This window comes from Pristis pectinata, chromosome 30 (assembly GCF_009764475.1).
Source record: "Pristis pectinata isolate sPriPec2 chromosome 30, sPriPec2.1.pri, whole genome shotgun sequence".
In the NCBI taxonomy this organism is placed as follows: domain Eukaryota; kingdom Metazoa; phylum Chordata; class Chondrichthyes; order Rhinopristiformes; family Pristidae; genus Pristis; species Pristis pectinata.
Genome location: NC_067434.1, coordinates 3,147,973 through 3,169,939, shown reverse-complemented (window position 1 = coordinate 3,169,939; position 21,967 = coordinate 3,147,973). Strand labels below are relative to the sequence as shown.

The following is a 21,967-nucleotide window of genomic DNA, read 5'->3' as shown; positions in this document are numbered from 1 at the left end:
CAACAACTTTGATCGTCCAGGAGACCAATTTTGTCCCTTACTATCCTTTTACTCTTAATATACTTGCAGAAACCCTTTGGGTTTACCTTCACATTATCTGCCAAAGCAACCTCATGTCATCTTTCTACCTTCCTGATTTCCTTTTTTAGTGTTTTCTTACATTTTCTATACTCTTCAAGTACCTCATTTGCTCCTAGTTGCCTATACCTGATATACACCTCTCTCTCTTTCTTAACCAGAGCACCAATATCTTTCCCCGACCTCACACCTCCCCTACTCCTCCCCACCACCTCCCCTTCCTCCCCTCCCCTCCTCCCCCCTCTGCTCCCAACCTCCTCCGCCTCCCCCCTTCCCTCCTCCCTCTCCCCCTTCCACCACCCTCCCGCCTTCCTCCCCGCCTCCTCCCCCCTCCCCTGTCCTCAGCCCCTCCTCCCCCTCCCCCTCCGCTCCCAACCTCCTTCCCCTCCACCCTCCCCTCCTCCACCACCCTCCCCCTTCCTCCCCGCCTCCTCCCCACCTCTTCTCCTCCCCCCTCCCCCCTCCCCCCTCTTCTCTTCCCCTCCATCCTCCCCCCTCCCTCTTCTCCTCCCCTCCCTCCCCCCACATCCCTCCCTCTCCCCCTCCTCCCCCTCCCCCTTCCTCTTCCCCTCCCCTCCAGCCTCCTACTCCCCTCCCCCTCCCCCTTCTCCCTCTCCCCCCTCCCCCTCCCCGTCTCCTCCCTCTCCCCCTCCTCCCTCCCCTCCCCCCCTCCCCCCTCCCCCTCCCCCCTCCCTCCCCCCCTCCCCCTCCCTCTTCTCCTCCCCTCCCTCCCCCCACATCCCTCCCTCTCCCCCTCCTCCCCCTCCCCCCTCCTCTTCCCCTCCCCTCCAGCCTCCTACTCCCATCTCCCCCTCCCCCTTCTCCCTCTCCCCCCTCCCCCTCCCCGTCTCCTCCCTCTCCCCCTCCTCCCTCCCCTCCCCCCTCCCCCCTCCCTCCCCCCTCCCTCCCCCCTCCCCCTCCCCCCTCCCTCCCCCCTCCCTCCCCCCTCCCCCTCCCTCTTCTCCTCCCCTCCCTCCCCCCACATCCCTCCCTCTCCCCCTCCTCCCCCTCCCCCCTCCTCTTCCCCTCCCCTCCAGCCTCCTACTCCCATCTCCCCCTCCCCCTTCTCCCTCTCCCCCTCCTCCCTCTCCCCCTCCCCCTTCTCCCTCTCCCCCTCCTCCCTCTCCCCCTCCTCCCTCCCCTCTCCCCCCTCCCCCCCTCCCTCCCCCCCTCCCCCCTCCCCCCCTCCCTCCCCCCCTCCCTCCCCCCTCCCCCCCTCCCTCCCCCTCCCCCCTCCCCCCCCCTCCCCCTCCCCCCCTCCCCCCTCCCCCCCTCCCCCCCTCCCCCTCCCCCCCTCCCTCCCCCTCCCCCCCTACCCTCCCCCTCCCCCCCTCCCCTCCCCCCCTCCCCCCCTCCCCCCCTCCCCTCCCCTCCTCCCCCCCTCCCCCCTCCCTCCTCCCCCCCTCCCCCTCCCCCTCCTCCCCCCTCCCCCTCCTCCTCCCCCTCCTCCCCCCCTCCCTCCCCCTCCCCCCCCCTCCCCCCTCCCCCCCTCCCTCCCCCTCCCCCTCCCCCCCTCCCTCCCCCTCGCCCCCCTCCCCTCCCCCTCCCCCCCTCCCCTCCCCCCCTCCCCTCCCCTCCCCCTCCCCCCTCCCCCCTCCCCCCTCCCTCCTCCCCCCCTCCCCCCTCCCCCCTCCCTCCTCCCCCCCTCCCCCTCCCCCTCCTCCCCCCCTCCCCCTCCTCCCCCCTCCCCCTCCCCCTCTCCTCCCCCCCTCCCCCTCTCCTCCCTCCCCCCTCCTCCCCCCCCTCCTCCCCCCCCCTCCTCCCCCCCTCCTCCCCCTCCCCCCCTCCCTCCCCCTCCCCCTCCCCCCCTCCCTCCCTCCCCCTCCCCCTCCCCCCCTCCCCCCCCCTCCTCCCCCTCCCCCCCCTCCCCCTCCCCCCCTCCCTCCCCCTCCCTCCCTCCCTCCCCCTCCCCCTCCCTCCCTCCCTCCCCCTCCCCCTCCCTCCCTCCCTCCCCCTCCCCCTCCCTCCCTCCCTCCCCCTCCCTCCCTCCCTCTCCCTCCCCCTCCCCCTCCCCCTCCCTCCCCCTCCCCCTCCCCCCCCTCCCCCTCCCCCCCCTCCCCCTCCCTCCCTCCCCCTCCCCCCCTCCCCTCCGATTCCCTCTACACCGCGCATGCGCAGTGCTGCCGGCCCGCGTCTGTGATCCGTATTTCCGGGTCACGGTAAAGTCCTTCCGTGCGGGAAAATTTGGACTGGCGGGAAATTGTCGGGAGAGGAGGTGAGTCCGTGGGGTCGGTGCCCGGGGGGGGGTGAGGGTGAGGAGGGGGGGGTGAGGGTGAGGGGGGGGGGGTGAGGGTGAGGGAGGGGTGAGGGTGAGGGGGGGGGGGGGTGAGGGTGAGGGGGGGTGGGGGTGAGGGTGAGGGGGGGTGAGGGTGAGGGGGGGTGGGGGTGAGGGTGAGGGGGGGTGGGGGTGAGGGTGAGGGGGGGGTGAGGGTGAGGGGGGGGTGAGGGTGAGGGGGGGTGGGGGTGAGGGGGGGGTGGGGGTGAGGGGGGGTGGGGGTGAGGGTGAGGGGGGGGTGAGGGTGAGGGGGGGGTGGGGGTGAGGGTGAGTGGGGGGTGGGGGTGAGGGGGGGTGGGGGTGAGGGGGGGGTGAGGGTGAGGGGGGGGTGGGGGTGAGGGTGAGGGGGGGGTGAGGGTGAGGGGGGGGTGGGGGTGAGGGTGAGGGGGGGGTGAGGGTGAGGGGGGGGTGAGGGGGGGTGGGGGTGAGGGTGAGGGTGAGGGGGGGGTGGGGGTGAGGGTGAGGGGGGGGTGGGGGTGAGGGTGAGGGTGAGGGGGGGGTGGGGGTGAGGGTGAGGGTGAGGGGGGTGAGGGTGAGGGGGGGATGAGGGTGAGGTTGGGGGGGTGAGGGGAGGGGGGGTGGGGGTGTCGGGGGTGGGGTGAGGGGGAGGGGGGGGTGAGGTGAAGGGGGTGTCGGGGGTGGGGGGGTGTCGGGGGTGGGGGGTGAGGGGGAGGGGGGTGTTGGGGGTGAGGGGGTGGGGGGTGAGGGGGAGGGGGGTGTCGGGGGTGAGGGGGTGGGGTGGGGGGTGAGGGGGAGGGGGGTGTCGGGGGTGAGGGGGTGGGGTGGGGGGTGAGGGGGAGGGGGGTGTCGGGGGTGAGGGGGTGGGGTGGGGGGTGAGGGGGAGGGGGGTGTCGGGGGTGAGGGGGTGGGGTGGGGGGTGAGGGGGAGGGGGGTGTTGGGGGTGAGGGGGTGGGGGGTGAGGGGGAGGGGGGTGTCGGGGGTGAGGGGGTGGGGTGGGGGGTGAGGGGGAGGGGGGTGTCGGGGGTGAGGGGGTGGGGTGGGGGGTGAGGGGGAGGGGGGTGTCGGGGGTGAGGGGGTGGGGTGGGGGGGTGAGGTGAGGGGGAGGGGGGGTGAGGTGAAGGGGGGTGTCGGGGTGGGGTGAGGGGCGCCGCTCTGTTGGGCGGGTCGGGGGGATGGGGGGTGGGGGTGGTGGGGTGGGGGGGGGGTGCGGGTGTTGATGGGCGGCCGGTGCCCCGCGGCGGCCCCCGTCACTCGGGCTCCGGGCCCGGCCGCTCCCCGCCGGTGCTTCCCCCGGCCCGGGGGCATCGCTCCCGCACCCCCTCCCCGGGGCCGGGTCGTGTCCGTCCTCCGGCGGTGAAGGGCGCGGTGTCCTCCCGCTGTCTCATTGCCCTCCCCTGTGTGACAGGAGCCAGGGAGCAGGGAGCAGCCCGGCGATGGGGCTGCTGCAGCGCTGTGAGCAGCTGTTCGGCACCTCAGACCTGTACCGGGTGCTGGGCGTTCGGACCGGGGCCTCCGACGGAGAGATCCGCAGGGGATATCGGAAAGTTTCTCTTCAGGTTCACCCGGACAGGGTGACGGAGGCGGAGAAGGAAGCAGCCACTCAGAAATTCCAGGTAGGTCCTGCCGAGGTTACACTCAGCTCGGTGTCAGTCTGTTATCCGGGCGATGCAGGTTATCTGAATATCTCGGTGCTGTTTGGGAATAAAACAGATCATGAGAGACCTTGGTCGCCGCAGTGTTATGAGTTTGGTTCAATGTTGTGGGAACTAATTGACACCTAGACCAGTCGCAGCTGCATTGTGGTAACGGGATACAATGCAGGTTATTTTAGAACAAAATGAAACAAATTATAGAACAGTGCAGCACAGGAACAGGCCCTTTGGCCCAGGATGTCTGTGCCGACCATGATGCCAAATTAAACTAACCCTATCTGCCTACAGATGATCCGTATCCCTCCATTCCCTGCTGTCGTGTCTGCCTCCACCACTACCCCCGACAGCCCATACCAGGCAGCCACCACTCTTAACAAAAAACATACTTGCCTTGCACATCTCCTTTAAACTCTCCCTCTTACCATAAAGCAATGCCCTCTCGTCATTTGATGGGGGGGGGGGGGGGGAGGTGGGGAAGACTATCTACCCTATCTATGTCTCTCATGATTTTATAAACCTCTCTCAGGTCTCCCCTCAGTCTCTGATGATCCAGAGAAAATAATCCAATTTTGTCCAACCTCACCTTGTAGCCAACACTATAATCCAGGCAACATCCTGGTGAACCTCCTCTCCAAAGTTTCCACATCCTTCCTGTAATGGGCCAACCAGAACTGCACACAACACTCCAAATGCAGCCTAACCAAAGTTTTATACAGCTGCAATGTGACTTCCTGACTCTTACACTAAGTGCCCCAACCATTGAAGGCAAGCACACCACATGCTGCCTGTGCACCCTATCTACTTGTACGGCCACTTTCAGGGATCTAAGAATTTGGACCCATAGATCCCTCTGTACATCAATGCTTCTAAGGGTCCTGCTGTTAACTGTACACGTTCCCCTTACATTTTTGACCTCCCAAAGTGCAACACCTCACACTTGCCCAGATTTAACTCCATCTACCATTTCTCTGCTTATATCTGCAACTGATCTATATCCTGCTGTATCCTTTGGTAATCTTCTTCACTATTTCCACCAATTTTTGTGTCATCACAAACTTACTAACCCACCTGTCTACATTTTCGTCCAAGTCATTTATATATGTCACAAACAACAGAGGTCCCAGCACTGATCTTTGCAGAACACCACTGGTCACAGATCTCTAGCCAGAATAATACCTCTCAACCACTATCCTCTATGGCCAGGCCAATTTTGAATCCAGTCCACCAAGTCACCATGGTTCCTTTGTGCCTTAATCTTCCTGATCAGTCTATCATGAGGGACCTTGTCAAATGCCTTACCAAAGTCCTTGTAGACAACATCTACTACTCATCAATCATCTTTTTCACCTCCTCAAAAAACTCAGTCAAGTTTGTTTGTTAGACATGACCTACCCCACACAAAGCTGTGCTGACTCTCCCTAATAACTCAATGCTTTTCCAAAGGTGAGTAAATCCTATCTCGAAGAACTCTGTCTGAAAGCTTCCCCACAACTGATGTGAGGCTCGCTGGCCTATAATTTCCTGGATTATCCCTATGCCCTTCTCAGACAAAGGAATGACATTGATTAATCTCTAGTCCTCTGGGACTCAGCTGTGGCTGGAGAGGATACAACAATCTTTGTCAAGGCCCCAGCAATCTCCTTGCCTCTCTCAAGAACCTGCGATAGATCCCATCAGGACCTGGGGACTTACCCACCGTAATGTTCTTCAATAGATTCAAAACCACCATCTTCTTGATCTCAACATGCCCTAGATTGTTAGCATACCCCACACTGAGCTCATTATCCTCTATGTCCTTTTCCTTGGTGAATACCAATGCAAGCTACTCGTATATTACCTTGCCCTCATTTTCTGGCTCCTTTATCCCTGAGTGGTCCTACTCTCTCTCTGGCTGCCCTTTTGTTGATAATGTAAAGTGCCTTTGGATTTTCCTCAGTCAATTTCATGGCCCTTTTGGCCCTCCTAATTCCCTGCTTGAGTTCTTTCCTGCTTTCTTTATATTCCTTAAGGGCCCTGTCTGATTTCAGCTTCCTAAACTATGCTTCTTTTAGCTTTTGACTAAATTTACTACATCTCTCTTCATCTAAAGTTCCTGAACTTTGCCATCCTTGTCTTTCCTACTGGAACATGCCTGTCCTGAATTCTGATCAGATGGTCTTTAAACAACTCCCACATGACAGATGTGGACTTGCCTGATCACAGCCACTCCCAGTCTACTCTCCCCAGCTCCAGTCTGATAATTTGCCTTCTCCCAGTTTTGCACAGTCCCCAAGGTCCAGTTGTATCCTTATCCATAACCATCTTAAAATTTAAGGAGTTGTGATTACTGTTCCCCAAATGCTCTCCCACTCCCAATCACCTAGCCGGGCTCTTTTCCCAATACGAGGTCTGGTATGGCCTCTCCTCTAGATGAATTGTCTATGTAATTAACATTATTACAATTCTAATTCATACACCCCTTCCCATTCCACTGACACCTGCCAGTATCGCATCACAAACTGAAGTCTCTTGGCACATCTAGCCGGAGGGTGAAATCTCCCCACAGTGGCATTCCCAGTAATGCTTGCTCTTGGTCTAAAATCTCACCACAGTCCCACATTTTCCCAGCATCACGTCTGGAGTTGATTCTCCCTGAAGTTATAATCATCCACCTCTCCCAGTATCTGAGACTGAAGCCCCCCCCAGTAACAGAGTCCTCCCAATCCCTGAGCTTAAACCGAAATCTTCCTGCGGTCAAACTCCTCCCAAAGCAACTGGAATGTATCCTCTGTTCTCTCCCCAAGTCCTGGTTATGATTTGCAAGTTAATTATTGCTTGTGCTTCCAACAGATCCTGGGTAAAGCGTACACTGTTCTGAGTGACAAGGAGCAGCGCGCAGTGTATGATGAGCAGGGTATCATCGATGAAGAAGCGGATGTCTTAACACAGGATCGTGACTGGGAGGAGTATTGGAGACTTCTGTTTAAAAAGGTACCGGCAAAAGTGACTCAAAGAAATTTGGGAGACTTGAAATCAAGAACCTCAGGAACTGATGTGATTGTTGGAAAAAAATCACTCCCATTAGACTGACTGGCCTGTAATTACCTGACTTATCTCTGTTGCCCTTCACAGAAAATGTTGTAAGTGCTTGGCAGGTCAGACAACGTTTGACAAATCACCCTTTGAGGTCAATGACATTCCATTTCACCAGAAAGGTCATTGAACTGCAATACTGAGACTACCGCTCCCTGCACGGCTGCTGTCTGACCTGCTAAGTGTTTCCAGCATTTCTGTTCTCACCTCAAGTTTACAAGGATGTCTGAAGGAGAGAATTACACAGTAATCCCGCATATTGATTGTTCAGAAATCCTGTTGCTTTAGTATCGGGCTCACTCAGTGAGTGTGAGCAGGGTGTGAGGCCAGAGCCAGGATCCAGAGTGCTTGCATCTTTGTTTGTTTTGATATCTTGAAATTTATAAGCAGCAACTTGTCAGATTCTATTCTGTACTGCCTTTAAACTCACTGGATAATATACCACTGTGTTACAAGTTTAAAACAAAATTAAATGGAAATTTGTGGGTTTGCATAACATCCAATAGTCCAGAAACATGGAGTAACATCCAATAGTCCAGAAGCTCTGGGAGTCTGGCACCACCAAAAGTCACAAGGATACCAGGTTACCATATCTGTCTGAATGCCTTGATCGTACTGTGATATGCCACTGCTCTGGGTACCTGTACTTACACGTGCATATCTTCCTGCAGGCTTAGTTAGATTTGGTTTGCTGCATTGTACTTTTCTGCCAGTTTTCTGAGTGACCTTCCCATACTTGAATTATTGTGCCCAGGTCACAGTTGCTGATATTAAGAACTTTGAAGATAAGTACAAGGGATCTGAAGAGGAGATGACGGATATAAAACAGGCATATATGGAATTTAAGGGGGACATGGACAGCATCATGGAGTCAGTGTTGTGCGCAACAACTGGGGATGAATCGCGGATACGAGAAATCCTAGAGAACGCCATCAAGGCGCGAGAGCTTCCAGCATACACTGCGTTTACCAAAGAGAGCATAAGTAAACAGAGAGCCCGCAAGAGGCGGGTAAGGAAACAGATATTTTGTTTGTGATTAATCTGCTCATTTTTCCAAGCTATTCGGTTATAAAATCTAGAAATAGGAAATATATATTTCCTATTTCTATATTTATTTCTTTTTTTGACTCTCAACTGGCACTAATATTATGGTTATTTTGTCATGTTAATTTATGTTTATCATGCACTTCTTCATGTCAGAGTGACAAAGAAGCGAAAGAAGCAGAGGCGGCGAGACTGGAGTTGGGGCTGGAGACCGGGGCCGACTCTCTCCGATCACTGATCCAGGTAAGTGAGACGGCAGCACTGGTGACACACTTGGACCCTGATATCCTAGGTCAGAGGTTGTCTCCTGTAATTGTAATCCTTTCTTTAATATACAGCATATTTTCTCCTTTAAGTTTTAAAGATATCTAAATCAGCTCGTACTCCCAATGTTCATGGACTCTCAAACTAATTGTACCTGTGGCAACATGAGGGCAAAGAGTGGGTGAGAGATATCACTGTCACATAAGATTAAGGAAAAAAAAAGAAGCATTTTGTACGTATATGAAGGGCAGGAGGTTAATCAGGGGAAGAATAGGGCCCATTCGGGACCAAGATGGCAATCTGTGCGTGGGGCCAGAGGGTGAAGGCGAGTGAGATCTTAGCTGAATACTTCTCATCGGCATTCACGACGTGCTGGTTGGAAAATTTAGAGGGGGAGATGACGAAATTCTAGAATGTGTTATCAGTAAAAAGGAAGAGTTATTACATGGTTTACAGGTGGATAACTCCCCAAGGCCTAATGAGATTATCACAGGCAGCTATGGGAGGTGAGGAAGGAGGTTGCTGGGGCCTCAGGTGAGGTGCCAAATGGACAGCTGGTGTGGTAGCCTTATTCAAGAAAGGCAGAAGGATAAGCCAGGTAATTACAGGTCTGTGAGTCTAACCGGCGGCAGCGAAGTTATTGGGCACATCTCTGAGGGGCAGGATTAATCTGTACTTGGGCAGAGTACATCAAAGATATTCAACTTGGATTTTTTCGGGCGAGATCCTGCCAAACACATTTAATTGAGTTTTTCAGAGAGGTAGCAAACACAAAATGTGTTGATGAGGGCCATGCGGGTGATATAGTAAAGCCTTTGACGAGATCCCACGTAGGAGACAGGTCCAAAAGGTTGAAGCCCATTGGGTGCAGGGCAAGTTGGAAGATTGGTTCCAAAACTGGTTTTATAATAGGAGGCAGGGAGTGATGGTGGAGGGTTGTCTTTGTAATTGGAAGCCTGTGGCCAGTGACAGTGGAACCCTGACTGATTCATCAAGACATTAATGATTTGGATATGAATGTAGGAGGTGTCATTAGTAAGCTTGTAGGTACACAAAAATTGGTGGTGCTGGTAGCGAGGAGGATAGGCTTAGGCTTGCAGATGATGTTGATCAGTTAGTAAGGTGGGAGGGCAATGGCAGGTGAAATGCCACTTGATACGTGCACGTTGTGATGCACTTTGGAAAGAATAATAAGAACCATAGAACAATACAGCACGATACAGGCCCTTCGGCCCACCATGTTGTGCCGACCTTCAAACCACACTTAGGACTATCTAACCCCTTCCTCCCACATATCCCTCTATCTTAAATTCCTCCATATGCTTATCTAACAATCTCTTGAACTTGTCCAATGTATCAGCCTCCACCACTACCCCAGGCAGCCCATTCCATGCAAAAACCACTCTCTGGGTGAAAAACCTCCCTCTGACATCTCCCTTGAACTTCCCACCCAATACCTTAAAGCCATGCCCTTTTGTTTTGAGCATTGGTGCCCTGGGAAAGAGGCACTGGCTGTCCACTCTATTCCTCTCAATATCTTGTTATACCTCTATCATGTCTCCCCTCATCCTCCTCCTCCTCTCCAATGAGAACAGCCCTAGCTCCTTTAGTCTCTCCGCATAATCCATACTTACTAATCCAGGCGGCATCCTGGTAAATCTCCTCTGCACCCTTTCCAATGCTAATAAGGGTAGAGCAAGGCCAAGGATCCCTGACGGTGGCATCACAGGTAGATAAGGTGGCGAAAAAGGCATGCAGGATAGTTGCTCCATTATCCAGGGCCTAGAATTTAAGAGTAGGGAGGGTACAACCTTATAAAACATTGGTCAGGCCACAGTTAGAATGTTGTGTACAGTTCTGGTTCCCACTCAAGATTCAAGATTTGCTTTATTGTCATTTTTCTGAGTATTTACATACACAAAAAAACAAAATACTGTTTCTCACCAGCTCATATCAGTGCAACAAAAAGAACAGCGATAAATATCTAAAGTAGTCTACAAAAACATCTCTAAAACAAAACTAAAAACATATCAACACCACATATTCATATCTGTTTCATATTCATATCTGTTAAAGTGCGTTTCTGTATTAATAAGAGCTTATTCAGCTGGAGATGAAGTTCAACGTATCAGGTAACTAACTATCAAACTGTTTCTGTATTGATGAGAGTATGTACGTGTGTGTGGAGGGAGAGCTTGTCAGTGGAAGGGGACACAGTCCATTTATGATCCTGACTGTTTGTGGGGGGAAAAGCTGTTCAGCATCCTACTAGATCTAGAGCAGATGCTCCTATATCTCTTCCCCAACGGCAGGAGGGAAAACAGGTTGTGAGAAGGGTGATGAAAGTCCGTAATGATGGCCGTAGCTGTGAACGCAGTGTTGCTGACAGATCTCCATCAAAAAGGGGAGAGGGGCACCAATGATCCTGCCAGCTGTCTTCACCATCCTACTGAGCTGCTGTTGTTCGTAGGCCTTGCAGCTACCAAACCAGGAGGTGAGGCAGTAGGTCAGGATGCTTTCAATGGTGCCCCTGTAAAAAGTGATGAGGTATGGAATAGGGAGGCCTGCCTTTCTGAGTCTCCGGAGGGCGTAAAGCTGCTGCTGGGCTTTTTTAACAATGGCTGCAGTGTTAATAGTGGAGGTCAGATCATCCGTTAGGTGAACCCCCAGGAACTTAATGTTGCTGACCCTCTCCATAGCAGTACCATCAATAGTCAGCGGTGTATGATCATGCTTGCCAGCCCTCCTAAAATCAATCACCATCTCCTTTGTTTTGTCCACATTGTGGGCGAGATTGTGGAATCTACACCACACTGTTAGCTGCTCCACCTCCCTCCTATATGCAGACTCATCATTGTCACTGACGAGACCCACCACTATTGTGTCATCTGCAAACTTAATGATGTAGTTGGTGCTGAATCTAGCAATGCAGTCGTGTGAGCAGCCTAACAGTAAAGGGCTCAGGGCGCAGCCTTGAGGTGAGCCTGTGCTCACTGAGATGATTCCCGATGTATGACTGCCAACTCTAACTATCTGCTGCCGCTGTGTCAGGAAATTTGAGGACCCAATTGCAAATGCCAGTGTCCACCTCTAACAGCCTCAGCTTTCCCACCAGCTGTTGTGGAATGATCGTGTTAACTGCTGAGCTGAAGTTGATGAAGAGGATCCTGGCGTATGTATTCTTCCCCTCCAGATGTGACAGTGTGAGGTGGAGCAAAGTGGAGGTTGCATCCTCTGTGGATCGATTGAGTCTATATGCAAACTGTAGGGGATCTAAGTTTGCAGGGAAACAGGTCTTAATATGCTGCATGACCAATCGCTCAAAGCATTTCATTATTATTGGTGTCAGGGCCACAGGGCGGAGTCATTCAGGAGGCTGCGTTTGCTTTAGGGACAGGGATACTGAGGGCACTTTTGAGGCAGGTGGGCACCGCTGCCTGGCTGAGCGAGATATGAAGATGTCTGCAAAGACATCCTTCAGCTGCTCTGCACAATCCTTTAAAACACGTCCAGGAATGTTGTCCGGCCCCGCAGCTTTCCGTGGATTGACGCTGGCGAAGGCCTTTCTCACTCCAGCTGTAGACAGCTGAAGTACCTGGTCTCTTGATGATGGTGGAAGCATCTGTGCCTGAACGGTGTTGTTTGCTCAAAACCTGCATAAAAACATTGTTTATCTGGTAAAGAGGGATCATTGTGACATATCCGCGGGGGGGAGCTTGTAGTCGGTGATTGTTTGAACTCCCTGCCACAAACGACGTGTATCTTTATTGTTCGTGAAGTGGCTGTTAAGTTTCTGTCCATACAGCCTCTTCGCCTCCCTGATCCCCCGGGACAAGTCTTTCCTTGCTAATCTATATGCAGCATTGTCCCCAGATTCAAATGCAGCATTACGGTCTCTCAACAGTGAACAGACTTCCCCAGTCAACCAAGGTCTCTGATCGGCGCGCACCTTGATGGCTTTGACCACAGTCACGTCATCTCTGCAGTTATTGATGTAGCCAATGACGGTCTCTATGTCTTCCTGCAAGTCAATGACATTGTCAGATGTTGCTGCCTCTTTAAAGATACCCCACTGTGTACTTTCTAAACAGTCTTGCAATGCTGAAATTGCTTCCTGTGGCCATATTTTAACTTCTCTGACCACTGGCTTGTCTTGTTTCACCCTAGGTCTATATGCAGGTGTGAGCATGACAGCTAGGTGGTCAGACTTACCAATATGGGGAAGGGGGGGCTACTCTGTATGAGTTTATGATGTTTGTATACACCAGGTCTAATGTGTTATTGCCCCTAGTTGCAAAGTCCACATGCTGATAAAATCTTGGCAAAACAGACTGAAGGTTTGCCTGGTGAAATCTCCAGCTCCTATGAAGAAAGCATCAGGGTGAGCCATCTGCTGCACTCTGATATTGTTGTAGAGCTCATTCAGAGCCTCCTTCACATTAGCACTCGGTGGTACATAAACTGCCACTATAATAATCACCGTCAACTCCTGCGGCAAGTAGAAGGGTCGGCATTTCACAGTCAAGAGCTCTACATGTGGTGAGCAGAGTGTAGAGACCACCTCGGCATCTTGGCACCACAATTTATTGATATAAACAGCCAGGCCGCCTCCCCTGAGCTTACCAGATAGCAAAGCTACTCTGTCTGCTCTATGGAGTATTAACCCCTCCAGTTGACTCATGGCGTCTGTAATGTTTTGATTAAGCCAAGTCTCTGTAAAAACGAAGACACAACAATCCCTCACGCTGCGTTTGGAAGCTCTCCAAAGTCTAATATAGTCCATTTTGCTGTCTAGTGAACAAACATTTGCTAGCATGATTGTAGGAACTGCCGGCGTGTGTGGATTAGTGATTAGCCTAGTGTGCACTCCTCCGTGCTTGCCCCACTTCCGCCTCCTGTCGCACCGCTTACGATGTTTCCTCACCGGTGCTATTCCAGGCACGACTGCGGACTCCTTTGGGCCTACTCAGCGTAGCAGTCCAAGCTCGCTCAGCACACTCAGCCGGTGTTCCTCATAACAAAGGACTTTGTTACGGATGTCCAAAAGAAACTGACGGTCATACACACACTTTCCTTTCACTCCTCTCACTTCACTCAAGGACAAAAGCACTGCATAATCACCAGGAGAGGCTGCCGCAAACATCGGTTGTGCCGCCATCTTAAAAAGAAAAGACCCAGAGGAATGGGAAGAAGACCCAGACTCTGTAGGAAGGATGCAATGGCACTGGACAGGCTGCCAGGAAGATTCACTAGGGTGTTGCCTGGGATAGAGCATTTCAGATGGGCTGGTGGGAGGGGGACCTGACACAAGGGTCATAGATAGGGTAGACAGTGAGAAACTTTTCCCCATAGTGGTGCCATTTAAACTCGACTGCACAGATTTAGGATAAGGCTTAAAAGGTTAGAAGAGATGTGAGGAAGAATTTTTCACCCAGAGGGTGGTAGGAATCTGGACCACACTGCCTGAGAGGGTGGTGGAGGTCGCGATTCTCACAATACTTAAATATCTAGACGCGCACTTAAGTTGTTGAGGCAAAGCAGGCTCCAGACTAAGTGCCAGTAAGTGGATCAGCATAGATAGGTACCTGATGACCGACGTGGTCTGAAGGGCCTGTTTGTTTGCTGTATCGTTCTTATGACTTGAGCAGGAAGATCAGGGGCTTCCTCCTCCATCTCCCGTTGCTGGTGGTGCGACGGTTGCTGAGGAGAGGATCAGGTGGGCTATTGTTGGAGCTGGGGGCAGTCAGAGGGCAGACTGTAGGAGGAGTGGTGACGGGACGATGGCCAGAAGGTTAGGGATGAGAGGGAGGATTTTGGCTGCAGTGTCAGTGATAAGCAGGGGGTGGGTGCTCAATTGGGGACATGGAGGGAGTAAAAATTCTTATTTTAAAAAAAAGCGAATGCTGTCGAAGCAAAATGCTGGAAGCACTCAGCAGGTCAGGCAGCAAGGCAGATGTGTCACAGGATCCTTGACCTGAAATGTTAATTCTTTTCCCTTTCCCAAGCCGCTGCCTGACTTGCTGAGTGTATCCAACACTTTGTTTTTAGTCCAGTCTAGCAGTGTTGTTTGTTTTCTCCACTGTAAGCAGTGGGGATTCGCTGTTAGTTCTGACTCCCTTGCTCTCAATGCTGATAGAAATTTATAAAATGATGAGAGGCAGAGACAGGGTAAACAGCCGGGATCTTTCTCCCCAGGGTCGAAGTGTCTAATACTGGAAGGTGTGCATTTAAGGTGAGGGGGGGAAGGAGATGTGAGGGGCATGTTTTATTTTACAAAGAGAGTGGTGGGTGTCTGGAATGTGCTGCCAGGGATGGTGCCGGAGGCAGATAGGAGTTTAAGAGTCTCTTAGACAGACGCATGAATGTGCAGAGAATGGAGGAATATTGACCATGTGCAGGCGAAAGAGATTGGGTGTCATGAATTTAATTAGTTCAGCACAACATCATGGGCTGAATGGATGGGGAAAGTTGCAAGTGTAGGAAAGTGGAAGTCTTCACTTTGGACTAACAAGGAATAGAGCAGTACTTGTAAATGATGAAAGCTTGAATTAGTGAAAGTCCAAAGAGGTCTGTGCATTCAGATCAGTAAAATGTCATGAATGGACTTAGAAAATAGTCAAGTGGCTAAAAGAATACAAGACCTTGTTGTCTGGAAGGCTGCCATATAAGGCAGGTAAAGTCATATCAAATCATTGAACATTCTGCTGAGTAACGATTCTATGTGCAACTCCTCCGTAAATAAAGCAGCCATCCCCACCTGCAACGAGACCTAGGCCTGGGCTGGTAAGTTCCAAGTAACATTTTGCAGCACCTGGATACCAGGCAAACACCATTTCCAGCAGGAGAGAATCTTTCTTTTTCAATCTTTTTATTAGTTTTCAAATTAATACAGATTGATATATAAAATCGATGTTTGTACATGTAATACAAAGAGATCAGGAGAACAATCATGGTATAGATAATCATAAAGAACAATAAAATATAAAAAATCTGTAGATCCAACAATCTCTTAGTAAATGAATATAATATGAAAGGAAAGAAAAAGATTTAGTATATAAATTTTTAAAAAAAGAGAGGAAAAAACCCCAAATCAATAAGAAAAATTGTAAACAATATAAACTAAACTAAACAGAAAAATTGCAAAAAAAAACAAACAACAAAAAAAAACTGGACTAAAATTTCTCAGTGGAAACAGAGCAATATTATGTTGTCAGCTCCGTTCCTCTAAGTTGGAAAGTTATTGAAAGGGGATCTACATCATGTGAAAATATTGAATAAATGGACTCCAAATATCTTCAAATTTAAGCGAAGGATCGACAGTACCACTCCTAATTTTTTCCAAGTGTAAACATGATATAGTTTGAGAGAACCATTGAAAAGTAGTAGGGGGTATTGGATCCTTCTATTTAAGCAAAATGGATCGTTTGGCCATTAATGTAACAAAGGCAATCATACGGTTAGCGGAAGCAGATAAATGGCCAGACTCTATCCTTGGTAATCCAAAAATTGCAGTGTTAGGCTGAGGTTGTAAATCAATCTTCAATACATTTGAAATAATGTTAAAAATGTCTTTCCAATATTTTTCCAAAAGAGGGCAGGACCAAAACATATGTGTCAAAGAAGCCACATTCAATTTACATCTGTCACATATAGGATTTATATGGTGATTAAAAACGAGCTAACTTATCTTTTGACATATGGGTCCTGTGAACTACCTTAAACTGCATCAAAGTGTGTCTGGCACACATTGAAGATGTACTAACTAAATGAAGAATTTTCTTCCAAGTCTCTGTAGGTAAAGATGTCTGGAGTTCGCTTTCCTATTCATTCTTAATTTTGTCCAATGATTCTGGTCGTATTTTCATAATTAAATCATAGATTATTGCTATCAAGCCCTTCTGATAAGGATTAAGACCTAACATTTTTTCCATAATTTCAGTTTTGTAAGGTGTGGGAAAAGAGGGTATAGTAGCTTTTAAGAAATTTCTAATCTGCAAATATCGAAAAAAGTGTGATCTAGGCAAATTGTATTTGTTAGACAATTGTTCAAAAGATGAAAAACAGTTATCAATGAATAAATGACGAAAACATACTATTCCCTTTTCCATATGGAAAAAGCTGAGTCAACTCTGGATGGATGAAAGAAAAAATTAGATTGAATGGGACTTGACAGGTTAAATTTATTCAATCCAAAAAATTTGTGAAATTGAAACCATATTCGTATTGTATGTTTAACAACTGGGTTAGTCATATGTTTACTTAATTTGGTAAGTGCAAAAGGGAGTGAAGCTCCTAAAATAGAAACTAATGAAAATTCAAGTACTGATTGGAGCATTGAATTACATCTAAATATTGTATCCAGAAAATTAAATATCTGATCTTAATTGCCCAATAATATAATCTAAAGTTAGGTAAGGCCATACCACCATCCTTTTTTAGTTTTTGTAAATATTTCTTACTTAATCTTGGGTTTTTATTCTGCCAAATATATGAAAGAATTTTAGAATCAATAGTGTCAAAAGAAGATTTCAGGACAAAAGTTGGAATCGCTTGAAATAAATATAAAAATTTTGGTAGAATATTCATCTTAACCGCATTAATTCAGCCTACCAATGATAGAGACAGTGGGGACCATTTAGTAAGTAATTGTTTAACATGGTCAATTAAAGGCAATAGATTAGCTTTAAATAAGTCCTTATGTTTCTTGGTAATTTTAACACCTAAATACATAAAATAGTTACCAATCTAAAAGGTAATTGGCTATAAATTGCAGTTTGCATATTCAATGGAAAAAGTTCACTCTTATTAAGATTTAATCTATAGCCAGAAAAAACACTAAACTGATCTAGTAGTGATAGTACTGCGGGGATAGATTCGTCTGGATTAGAAATATAAAGTTACAGGTCATCTGCGTTGATAGATATCTTATGAATCTTCTGTCCGCAAGTAATGCCACATATATTTGAAGAGTCCTGGAGTGCAATAGCCAAAGGTTCTAAAGCAATATCAAATAATAAAGGGCTTAACGGGCAACCTTGTCTAGTACCTCAAAAGCCTAAACAAAGGAGATCTTTGATTATTAGTAAGTATTGAAGCCATAGGTGTATAATAAATCATTTTAATCATAGATATAAATTTAGGGCTAAAATCAAATTTTTGAAGTGTAGTGAATAGATATTCCCATTTGACTCTTGTCAAACGCTTTTTCAGCATCTAGTAAAACAACACATTCTGGGATTTGGGATGAAGGGGTATATATAATGTTCATTAATCTCCTAATATTAAAATGTAAATAACGATTCTGAATAAATCCTGTCTGGTCTTCAGAGATAATTTGTGGGAGAACCTTTTCCAGTCTAAAGGCCAATATTTTGGAAAATATTTTGGAATCTACATTTAATAAAGAAATAGGTCTATAAGATGCACAATCAGTGGGATCTTTATCCCTTTTAAGAATTAAAGAAATAGTTGCTTCATAGAAAGATTGTGGTAGTTTACCCACTGATAGGGCATCTTTAAAAATTTTGGCTAACCAGGGAACAAGAATATCAGAAAAGGATTTAAAAAATTCAGCTGTATATCCATCAGGGCCAGGTGCTTTACCCGAATTCATTGAAAATATTACTTTCTTTATTTCTTCCTCCGAAATGGGAGCATCTAATGTAGAACATTCATTTAAAGATAGTTGGGGAATCTTCAGATCTCTTAAAAATTCATGTATTAAAGTAGGATCCTCAGGGGATTCTGATTGGTAGAAAGAAGAATAAAATTCTTGAAAGGATTTGTTGATTTGAACATGATCTATAGTGTAGGTACCATCTGGTTTACGAATTTTATTAATCTGATGTTTAGATAAAGTAGCCCGCAATTGGTTGGCCAATAATTTACTGGATTTGTCACCATTTATATAAAATTGACTTTTGTTTTTAAGTAGTAGATTTTCAATTGAAGATGTTAGTAATAAACTATGTTGTAATTGGAGTTCTGTTCTCTTTTTAAAGAGCTCCAGATTTGGAGTATTAGAATATTTTTTATCGATTTCTTTAATCTTGTCAATATACGTAATTCATTATTAGTTCGTTTTTTCAAACCAGCGGAATATGAAATGATTTGACCACGGATATATGCTTTAAAAGTATCCCATATTATCCCACTGGAAACTTCTTCAGTAAAATTAGATAAAAACAATGAAATCTGTTCTTTAATAAATTGGACAAAATCTGAGTTGTAATAGAGAATTAAATCGCCATTGTCTGACATCAAAGGATACATCTGGTAATTTAATTGATAAAGTCAATGGTGCATGATCAGAAATGGCAATTGCATCATATTTGCAGTCCGTAATAAGTGGAGCTAGTCTAGCATCAATTAAAAAAAATCAATCCTCAAGTAGTTATGGTAGACATGAGAAAAGAATGAAAATTCTTTATCATCTGGATGTAGAAATCTCCAAGCATCTAAAATTCCAGATTCAACTAAAAAGGAATTAATAAATACAGTGGATTTGTTTGGAAGTGCAGGATTTGACACAGCTCTCTCCATCAAAGGGATGAGACAACACTTAAAATCTCCACCCATAATTACAGTGTATTCATTTAAATTAGGAAAAAATGCAAACAGAAGTTTAAAAATTCAGGATGATCTACACTGGGTGCATGAACATTAACCATGACAACTTTTTTATTATGAAGCAAACCAGTAATTAATAAAAAATCTACCATTTGGGTCTGATATTGTTTCATGATGGACAAATGAAATTGAGGAGTCTATAAAAATAGAAACTCCTTTCACCTTTGCTTGTGAATTCGAATGGAACTGTTGACCCCTCCAAAATCTAAAAAAAACATTGATTATCTTTCTTCCTGATGTGAGTCTCCGGAACGAAAATAATCTGAGCATTTAATCTATGAAAAACTTTAAAAATCTTCTTGTTTAAGTGGATTTTTTAAACCGTTAACATTCCATGAAATAAAATTAATAGCCTTATCCATTTTAACAGATTAAAAAACATATGGTATGTAAAGGGTTAATCTTGGTATTTCCGAGTCTTACCAACAGGAAGAAGTAAAAAAAAATGTTCAAAGAGGAAGCAGATGTAACGACAATTTAGAAAACTTTGTAGTTTAGTCCAGAAGAGAAAAAACAAAAAAATCCCATGCCCCTCCCCCAACAGCCCGAAAACTGGCCAATAGGCAGCCAGAAAGCCTCCCTCTAATTGAACTAACCCCAGTTCTATCGGTGGCAGTAGTCCAAATTGAAAAATACATAAACCACCCATGTTTTGTCTAAAACTGAACAACATAATACAAACAGAGATATTGAACTCAAGATAGTTGTGAGATTGAAACAGAGCCAAAGGGCGTTCACAGCCGACAATTAAAAAAAAGCTTTAATAATTATTTTGAAAAGAAAGCAAACGATCAGTCATTTTGTTAAATTCTTAATTGTTATTAAAACAAAACATGAAAAATATTAAAGGAAGAAAAAAGAGGTTTAAATCTAAAAATTAATTAGATAATAAAACAAGTAGGTAGTAAATCAAAGGAAAAACACTGTCTCTTCTGCATTTCTTAGCTTCTAAAATTAAAAGCTAATTCAAAAGAAAATTCTTGGCTTCTTGAATGGATTTAAACCATTTGTGAGATTTGTCAGGTAATGAAGTTCTCAACCTTGCTGGGAATAATAATGCAGGATGATAATTGCTGTGATAGAGACGAGCCATAATTGGTTTGTAGGTCAGCCTTTCTTTCACAACTTCTGGGGTGTAATCTTCAACTATTGGAAACTTCCATTGTTTAAATTGAATCGTTGCACGTCTACGAGCGGTACGAATCAGGAGCTCCTTGACACCTGACATAATGGAATCTCAGTATTACTGGCCGAGGTTTTTGATCCGGAGCAGGTTTAGATCTTAATGCTCTGTGAGCCCTATCCAGAATGGACTGAACAGGGAACATTTCGGAACCAAACACATCGACTGAAAGATTAGAAAAGAATTCCGTAGGGTTACCAGTCTCGGTGTTCTCTGGAAAATTGATGATCCTTAACTATTTCCTCCTGCTGCGTCCTTGCAGCTCGCTGATCCTCGGCTGCTGTTTTTCCAGGTTTTGCTTCGTAGTAATTAAGGCTTTTTCAAGTGAACGGAGTTTGGCATCTCGCTCTTCACCAGCTTGGTCGAGTTCAGCAATTAATTGCATTTGTTTGGCATTCTCCTGGATAAGAGTATTTTGTTTGTCTTCAAAGTCTTTTAAAATAGACTTCAACTCGGCAAAGCTCTGATCAAACTTTCTATCCAGATTAGAAATAGCTTCCAAAGTAGGTTGGTCTCGAATACCTTTACCATTAGCAGAGGCTTTAGATCTGGTGGTCATTTTAACAGTTAAAAATCAAGATTAAACTTGTGCCAGTATTGTAAAAGACTTATTAAAGGGTGGTAAATAATAGATGGAAAAGTGCCTGGACCAAAGCCAAGTTATGACTGAGTCCATCAATCGCCACCAGCAGACTTTGAGCAGGAGAGAATCTAACCATCTATCACCACCATCACCTCAAGGGCAGTCATAAAAATTGTACATTCCTGTCTCATCGTACATTCCACCTGGACTAGTGTGGGAGCAGGTTTTATTTGGAGGAGATCTTTTGAGCATTAGCTGAGTTACTGTTTGTATCTTTATATCCTCAGAAGAAGCAGAAGGACCGAGAGAAAGAGATGAACAGTTTCTTGGCTGCAATGGAAGCCAAGTACTCTGGACCCCCTCAGAAAGGTGGGAAAAAAGTTGCCAAGAAAGGGAAGAAATAAGAGAGCAGCAGTGACGGTGCCGTACGTCCACACACAGCAGCAGGAGTCTGAGTTCTCGGATGTGAAGAGCCAGTATTGATGTCTGCCTTGGACAGTTGATATGTATCTTGACTTTCTGAGAATTACTGTTTCCCACTAATTTTGTTATCTTGTGTAATCTGTACTGAACCATTCTCCCTCCACGGTGCAAGTCTGTCGGGATGTAAAGGGGAAGGGTCCTGACCAGATGGTCTTGTTTTGTAGTAACTATTTCCTGGAAACATATAATTATTTTTTGGATGCGATTGTTATTTAAATGGGAATTCAGTGTCGATAACATTCTGATGAAATAATACTTCATCATGTACAGCTTGTTTCACTGAACCCTATATTGACACCCACTCCCTCCAACTCCGATTTTTAACTGACATATCTCTCCAGTGACATTAAGTAAAAGTATTTGCTGCAGTAAGTTACGTCAGTTATCTTGTGCACACTGATTGGCACACACAGGAATGGAAATCCTTCCAGTTCAGACTTTCCCAGTTCCTCAGTGCCTCTTACAGGCCTGTAGTGTAACTATTGAGTGTTTGGCAAAACTATAAAGAGTGTTGACTGACAGCTGGCAGATGTGTGACTTTTGATTGTTTAATTTTATTAAGTTAATGCTCCACAATTCAACACTTTCTTACACAACTTTTCTTTTGAGGTATCACTGTTTACATCACTTGTAATAAATGTTTCTACCCTGATCTTCCATTTAATGGACAATTGTAAGAAGCTTAAAGCAAGATGGGCACTGTTGGAGATGGCTGGGAAAGTTGCAGTCAGGCAGATTTTGTC

The 21,967-nt window shown here is 47.2% G+C and overlaps 1 protein-coding gene and 1 long non-coding RNA gene across 2 annotated transcripts in view; one reads left to right on the top strand and one right to left on the bottom strand.

Moving 5' to 3' along the window:
• Window positions 1-2,220: 2,220 nt before the first annotated feature.
• dnajc9 (DnaJ (Hsp40) homolog, subfamily C, member 9) lies at window positions 2,221-21,745 on the top strand. The gene is made up of 6 exons (XM_052041694.1): window positions 2,221-2,293; window positions 3,720-3,927; window positions 6,796-6,936; window positions 7,793-8,047; window positions 8,239-8,325; window positions 21,029-21,745. The coding sequence occupies exons 2-6, from the start codon at window positions 3,748-3,750 to the stop codon at window positions 21,143-21,145; spliced, it is 780 nt and encodes a 259-aa protein (XP_051897654.1). The 5' UTR covers window positions 2,221-2,293; window positions 3,720-3,747; the 3' UTR covers window positions 21,146-21,745.
• The window catches only part of LOC127584768 (uncharacterized), a 67,362-nt gene continuing 55,415 nt past the window's right edge, over window positions 10,021-21,967 (bottom strand). Inside the window, exon 3 of the long non-coding RNA XR_007958429.1 lies at window positions 10,021-10,128. This is a non-coding gene — a long non-coding RNA (uncharacterized LOC127584768). The remainder of the gene's footprint in view (window positions 10,129-21,967) is intronic.